Source organism: Dama dama, chromosome 5 (genome assembly GCF_033118175.1).
Source record: "Dama dama isolate Ldn47 chromosome 5, ASM3311817v1, whole genome shotgun sequence".
Lineage (NCBI taxonomy): Eukaryota > Metazoa > Chordata > Mammalia > Artiodactyla > Cervidae > Dama > Dama dama.
Genome location: NC_083685.1, coordinates 4010093 through 4016815, shown reverse-complemented (window position 1 = coordinate 4016815; position 6723 = coordinate 4010093). Strand labels below are relative to the sequence as shown.

The 6723-nt window shown below is 64.4% G+C and overlaps 1 protein-coding gene across 1 annotated transcript; it reads right to left on the bottom strand.

Annotated features, from left to right (window-relative positions):
• Positions 1 to 1819: 1819 nt before the first annotated feature.
• On the bottom strand, positions 1820 to 5864 carry RNF215 (ring finger protein 215). Its single transcript, XM_061141553.1, has 9 exons — positions 5538 to 5864; positions 5151 to 5294; positions 4606 to 4677; positions 4436 to 4521; positions 3847 to 4003; positions 3327 to 3446; positions 3092 to 3235; positions 2743 to 2845; positions 1820 to 2656 (listed from the first exon to the last, which is right to left on the bottom strand). Exons 1-9 carry the CDS (start codon positions 5826 to 5828, stop codon positions 2634 to 2636), a joined length of 1140 nt encoding a protein of 379 aa, XP_060997536.1. The 5' UTR covers positions 5829 to 5864; the 3' UTR covers positions 1820 to 2633.
• Positions 5865 to 6723: the final 859 nt, after the last annotated feature.

Sequence of the window (6723 nt, the reverse complement as noted above, 5' to 3'; positions counted from 1 at the left end):
TCCGCGGGGAAGAGTCCTTCCTTCCCGGTCCTGAGAGTCACTGGCTGGCAGAGGCCTGGCACACTGCATGCCCTCAGTGGACGGGAACCTCCTGCCTCCCTCCTGTCGGGCAGCAGGGGACGAGGACATGCTGAGGGCAGAAGGAAGCTTGTGGCACCGGGGCCACCTGAAAGGCAGTCTTTTGACCCCCTCCCCCCGCCCAGAGCAAAGGCTGAGGGATAATGCAGACGCACTGACCCCCGCCCACAAAGAGCAGGGGCAGAGTCGGGGTGTGCAGGCCAAGGGGGATGGCCCGGTGGGGACCCGGAGGCAAGGAAGGGGTCAGAGGCAGGCAGGGGCCAGCCAGCTGCGCACCCGGGCACGGGACACTAAAGACCCAAGAGTCAGCCTTCCTGTGACTCAGGAATGCCTCACCGTCAGGAAACACGAGTGACAAAGGCTTTCTCTAAACCCAGGAGGTTGGATCCCCACGAGGCCACTGGAGGCAGTGCAAGGCTTTACCTAGCCAGAGCGGGGACGCCCCCGCCAGCCTGGCTGTCCCAGGCCTATCCCGGGGCCCCGGCACCAAAGCCTCCAGTCTCGCCAGCCCTCTGTAGTCCGGCTTTCCTCATGAAGCCTCCGGCCTGCCCTGAGCCCCCTTACCTGTGAAGGGCAGGCGTTCAGACCTCGCTGAGGACTTCTGGGGGTGGGGGTGGGGGTGGGGGGTGCTCTTGGCTTTCTGAGACAGTTTTCCCTGGTCAGGAGGCCAACAGAGCACCTCAGTTTACAGAAAAAGGTCAAGGCGGGGCATGTGTGGTCAGGGTGTGGCTGGGGGGAGCCCAAGTCCTGCTTCTGTGGAGCCCGGGGGGCTCCCTGATCTAGGCCCTTCACAGGGCGGCTCCCTGAGGCAGGGGCCCGAGAGCCGGGGGCGAACCCGGCAGCCGGGCTCCGCTCTGTGTCCATTCAGCAGTTCACAGGTCCGCAGGTCAGACCTCTGGGCCCCGTGTAGCTGGGTCCTCTGCTCAGGGCCTGGGAACCAGGCCGAAATGAAAGCATCTGCCAGGCTGCATTCCTTGTGCAAGGGACTGGGGCAGGTTCCAGGCTCCTTCTGACTGCTGGCCGCGTTCCAGCTCCTGCAGCTGCAGAACAGAGGTCCATTTCCCCACTGGCTGCCATCAGGGCCACTCTTGGCTCCGAGAGGCTGTCCAACTTCTCGCCACGTGGCTTCTCCATCTTCGAGTCAGCAACAGAGGATATCTCAGGGCTCCGATCCCCTCTACACTTCAAATTCCTGGCTTCCTCTTCTTCTACCAGCTGGAGGAAACGCTCTGCTTTTAATGGGCTCACCTGGTTAGGTCAGGCCTCCCTGGACACCTTCCCACACATTAAGGTCAACCGTGCCACACAACACAACCTAATCACAGGAGTAGACTCCATTGGTGTCTCAGTTGTAGGATCACACAAGGTGTGTTCACGGGGGCCGGGGGCATCCCAGGGGCTGTTTTAATTTTTGGCTGCGCTGGGTCTTCCTTGCTGTGTGTGGGCTTTCTCTAGTTGTGGCGAGTAAGGGCTACTCTCCAGTTGCAATGCAAGGGCTTCTCACTGTGGGGGCTTCTCGTTGCAGAGCATGGGCTCTAGGGCACACCACCTTAGTTGCCCCAAGGCATGTGGAATCTTCCCGGACCAGGGATTGAACCCGTGTCCCCTGCACTAGCAGGCGGTTCTTAACCACTGGGCCACCAGGGAAGTCCCCTTAGGAGGCATTTTAGAGTCCACCTCCCACAGGCAGTAGACCCCCAAGGTGACTTGTTTATCTTAAAACATCCACAAATCTTACATCTTATATTAAAATATATCCATGTTTATTTTAATACTAAACCTCCTCAAACCCCAACTTTTTTTTTTCAATAAAAATGGATGACCCTGGAAAATGTACCACATCTACCCTGTGGCTTCAAGTATCCTGGTCAGCAACCTGTAGCCCCACAGAGAAGCACAGGGCTAGATGGTTTCTAAGGCCTCTGGTCCCAGCCAGGCCCCAGATGGGAGCCCAGCTGGACAGGCCACGGGACCCACAGCCCCCAGTGCCCGAAGGCCCAATGACAGCAGGCAGTGGGGGCCTCTAGGTTCCACATCATAGCCTTGACCATGGTGTGTCCACAAGATGGTCAGGCTAGGGTGCCTCCAAGACCAGATGGCGCCTCCCCCGCCCCACCCCCCAATAAATACGCACAGAACCAGGCCAGGCCACTGCAGCCGCAGCCCTCAGGGACGCCCTGCCAGCCAGGCCAGGGAGCTGCCAGAGCTCTGGGAGCAGTGGCGCTGCCCACACCCTCTTCCCCAGATGCCTGCCCGGGGTCCTGGGTGCTGCCTGTGAGGAGGCAGACGGAGACACCCCAGGATGGCAGACAAGGGCCCCAAAGCCGCCTGTCTTCCTGCCAGGTCCGGGCCGTGCATCCTCAGGCTGGGGACGGTGGTCCCTCGCTCCTGGTGTGGATGTGTGTGGGGGGCGCCTTGCCCCTGAGCAGGGGAGGCCCCATCCCTCCTCCCATCACAGGGCTGCTGTCCTGCCCCCCGCTGCTGTCCTGTTCCGGGTGCCCAGGGCGCAGGCAGGCGGGGTCCCTTGCCCGCATGCAGAGACCCCGCTGGGGCAGCTAATCATCGGAGTAGCGGTTCCCTGCAGGAGAGGAGAAACAACAGGGAGGGAGGCGTCAGGTGGGAACCAGGTGGAGCCGGCCAAGAGCCCCTCCCCTCGTTGCTCACCCAGGACGTTGAATTTGCATAGCGGGCAGGTCTGCTGGAGCATTAGCCAGGGGTCCACGCAGTCTCGATGGAACTCATGCTTACAGGGCAGCACCCGGAGCCACTGCAGGGGTGGGCGGCGTGGGCTCAGGCCACAGGGAAGGCCTCCGGTGTTGGGGGCCAGGCCCTGTGCTCTCACCTGAGCTGGGAACTGGAACCCCTGTGGCCCGCCGTGCCCCCCTCTGCCCAACCCATTCTGCTTCCCAGAGCTCTGGTGGGGCAGGAAGAAGGCCGGTGGGGGCGCTTCCCAGGTGTGTCGGAAGCGGGGCAGGCATCATAGCCCCAGCTGACCTTTGCCCGGGGCACTAACCTGCTTGTTGCAGAAATAGTCCAGACACACAGCGCAGGTCTCAGCACCAGGCTCCAGGGGGCTATGCGCTGCCCGGCCCAGCCGGCACCTCCGGGTCTTGAGGGATGCCAGCCTCTGCACCACCCGGCGCTTGAGCAGCTCCACCTTGGGGGGAGGTGGGGGAAGGGCAGCACAGTTCCTAGCGCCGGGGACATGGGCCCCCCTCCCACGGGCCCCCCCAAGGGCTGGCTCCCACCTGGCCTCCGGGCTCCCGCTGGCTCTGCCGGGATGCCTGCCGCTGAGCCTGCACCACGAGGCCTGTGCACAGGAGCATGGCCACTAGCAGGATGGCGTTCCACAGCTGCTGCAGCGGCTTCTGGGGAGGGGAGCCGGGCGTCAACCCCACCCCCTACCTCCCCCAGTGAATCCACCCTAAGGACCAGGCAGGTGAGGTCCATGGGAATCATGACCCCGGAGGCGCCTGGCTTCATCTTCTGAAGCCTCTGTCCTTCCTGGCTTTCATAGGAGAAACGTGAAACCCAGGTAAGGAGTCTGAAGGGGAATCAAGGCTTCCAAGAGGCAAATGGACGTGAAACAGCAGCAGCTAACTCTGACTGTGCGTGACCCCGGGTCAGGCACCCACACAGGGCACCCACCCAGTACTGAACCCTCAGAGCAGCCCTGGGAGGTCCAAGAGGTGGTCTCCCTACCTGGGCAGAGGGAGGCCACAGGACTTGAGACAAGGCATGTGTGTACCCAGCCCCCCAAGTACCCACCTGCTCCTGGGCGCGACTGCCTCCCAGGCACACCAAGTCCTGCCATCCTCCATAGCCGTCCTTAGAGAGGCCACAGGTGGTCCACAGGGTCAGCTTCCACTCGATGTTGGCCGACAGGGACTCTCCGCTGGTGATCTCAGCCGTGGCCTGGGTCCTCCTGGGAGGGGAAGCCAGAGGCGCCAGACGGAAGGGCTCTTGGGAGGAGAGGCTCAGACCCACCAGCCCCAGCCTTCTGGGAAGCGGATCCCCTGAGTATCACCCCATACTGCTTTGGCCCCAGGCCTTTCCCAGCCACTAGTTTATCCATATCTCGTAACAGCCGGACAAGGAGGCCCGCAAGCACAGGGAAGAGCCCATCAGGAGCTGGCTTCCTCTGTGTGGAGCCCAATCCCCTCCACCCAGAAAGCAGCCTCCTCGCTCCACGCCCTGGCACCTCCCTCCAGTCTCTTCACTGATTTCTCAGGCCAAGAGACTACAGGCTCAGATTAAATGGAAGGGCCTGGTCCCAAGACCCCCTGACCTCACGGCAAAGCCAGGGAGGGACCCTAGCGCCCAAGCCCCGTCCTTTGGAGCCCATGCCCCGACTCACTGCAGCAGTGCCTCCAACAGCTTGGTGACATTGGAGGAATAATGCAGGACGATCACTGGCCTGAGCAGAAGCTGGGAAATGTCCAGCTGGAGGGGGCACAGGGAGGTCAGTCTGCCCGGGTCACTGTCCCCCCCCCAGCCCCACCCCACCCCTAGCCTGACTCGGTTTACCTCCCGGACCACGTTGTGGTTCAGGACCAGAAGCAGCAGGGCTGAGGCTCCCAGGAAGAGTGCCCTCCGCATCTGCAGGGCAGAGCCAGAGGTCAGCACACAGCCTGCCCACAGCTGTTCTCGGCTCCTGGGGAGCACTTCCCTTGGACAGACTAGCTGCAAGCAGCTTGAGGTCAAGGACAGAAACCCTTATTCCTCCCACTCCCACCTCCAGATGCCCTGTGGGACCCAAACAGCACTGTGCCTTCCCTGGTCCAAGTGGAGCAAGCCTGCCCACCGGCCCCCAGCAGGAACTCCCCATCGGATACTCTCAGAGCCTGGTCAAGCTTCCGGACACTCTCTGGTCTCCTGCCACCTCCCTGCTGCCAAACACCCTGATCTGAGTCTACACCTGGGGGTCCCTTGCCCCACCCAGGACCAGGGCTTCTCTGGAAGGTCCTTAGGGGGCCATCGGGTAGTCCAGTCCTAGCAATTGCCTTGAAAACCCTTCCTCCAGCTCCTCTTCCACATACCACCACCCCGGCCACCACCCCCCAACCCCGCACCTGCTGAACCAGAGCCTTGGGATAGGCCTGTGGGCCGCCGCCCTGACTCTCCTGGTGAATCTGGGCCTCCTGCTCTTTGCCCACGTATGCCACCGCAATCCAGCCTTCTACGGGTGCGTCCTGCTCAGCATCCACGATGTCCATCTGTGGGGCGAGGGGCCGTGGGTAGAGGGAGGGCGGGGAGGAAGGGGATCGGACGCACAGCGGATGCAAGGCCAGGGTTCGGGAACGAGTATGCAGGAGAAGGCACCCGATCTCAGGTTCTGGAAGGCAGAGGGCTGGGAGCCTGGGCAGCCAGGGGGAAGGGGGGCGCTGGGCTGCCAGGGCTTGGTCCAGGATGAAGACCGGATGCGGGTGCAGGGTCTACGGCGGCTCAGCGGCGCTCACCAGCAGCAAGCGGCCGCCCAGCGGGGGCGCCGGGTCGGCCTCGGGGCCGATCCTCACCCCCTGCAGCACCAGCGCGTCCTGCCGCGGCAACCTCACGTCCACCCGCACGGCGCGGGCCCCGCCCCGCCCCGCCCCGGCCGCCGGCTCGCCGCCGTCCGCCGCGGCCCCCGGCCCCGCCAGGCCCAGCCAGAGCGGCAGTAGGGGCAGCAGCAGCAGCAGCGGCGACGGCGGCGGCGGCGGAGGCGGCGGCGGCGGCGGCGACCTCAGCGCGGGGCTAGCGGCGGGGCCCATGGCAGGACCCGGCGAACAGACGACGCAGGGGCGCCGGAGGGGGGATCCCGGGCGCGGGGGGGGCGAGGGGGAGCGGCGGGACTGAGGGCGCAGCCGGACGGGGCGGGGCGCTGAGGGGCGGGGCGGGGCTGCAGCCGGACGGGGCGGGGCGCCGAGGGGCGGGGCGGGGCTGCAGCCGGACGGGGCGGGTTCGCTGAGGGGCGGGGCGCCGGGAGGCGGGGCGGGGCGCCGGGAGGCGGGGCGGGCTCTCGGCACCGCCAGCACCCAGGCCGGGCCTCGCGCGCCCCCTGGTGGCCGCGGAGAACGCGGAGCGACGGCAGCCGCGCGCAGGTGGAAAGTCAGAGAGGCGGCGCTCGCAGTTGTCGGTTGTGTGATGGCAGAGACCAGAGGAAAGGACACTGACAGAGATAGGTGAAAGATAGTCGGTGACTCGGGGAGGCCGAGGCACGCTGAGGGGCCCAGACGGGCAGCAGCAAGGAACTTCTGGGGGTCTAGACACTGATCCTTGCTCTTGAGCGGCCTGGCCTGACGGTCACAAGGTCGGCCTGGTTCTCCACTTCTCTACCAGACTGAACTCCAGGAGATGAACCAGAGACTGGCCTGGCAGGCGGGTGGGTGATGGGGAGGGGGGAGATTGAGACAAGAGTCCCTAGAGGGGCAGAGAGAGATGCCAGGCGTTCCCGGCCCCAGGGGCCCGTGCCTCAGAGGGGTCCTGAGGCTGGGTCTTAAGGCTGGTCACTTTCCTGGGCTTTGAAACGGGCACGGTAGAAGACCAGCACTGTCACACCCCCGACAAGTCATCTCTTGATGCCCTCAGCAATGTGAGAACTATGCGAATGGTCCCAAAACTCGTCCTTTACTCCCAGGGGTTGCTGCTGCTGGGAGCTGGCTCAGT

Bases quoted from the DNA above. Each gene is read 5' to 3' on its own strand.
- RNF215 (XM_061141553.1), bottom strand. From the start codon at position 5,828: ATGGGCCCCGCCGCTAGCCCCGCGCTGAGGTCGCCGCCGCCGCCGCCG. The intron at 4,004-4,435 runs GTGAGTCGGGGC...TTCCCCTCCCAG, and splicing joins CTGTTGGAGGCACTGCTGCA to GAGGACCCAGGCCACGGCTG. The intron at 2,846-3,091 runs GTTAGTGCCCCG...CCACCCCTGCAG, and splicing joins ACTATTTCTGCAACAAGCAG to TGGCTCCGGGTGCTGCCCTG.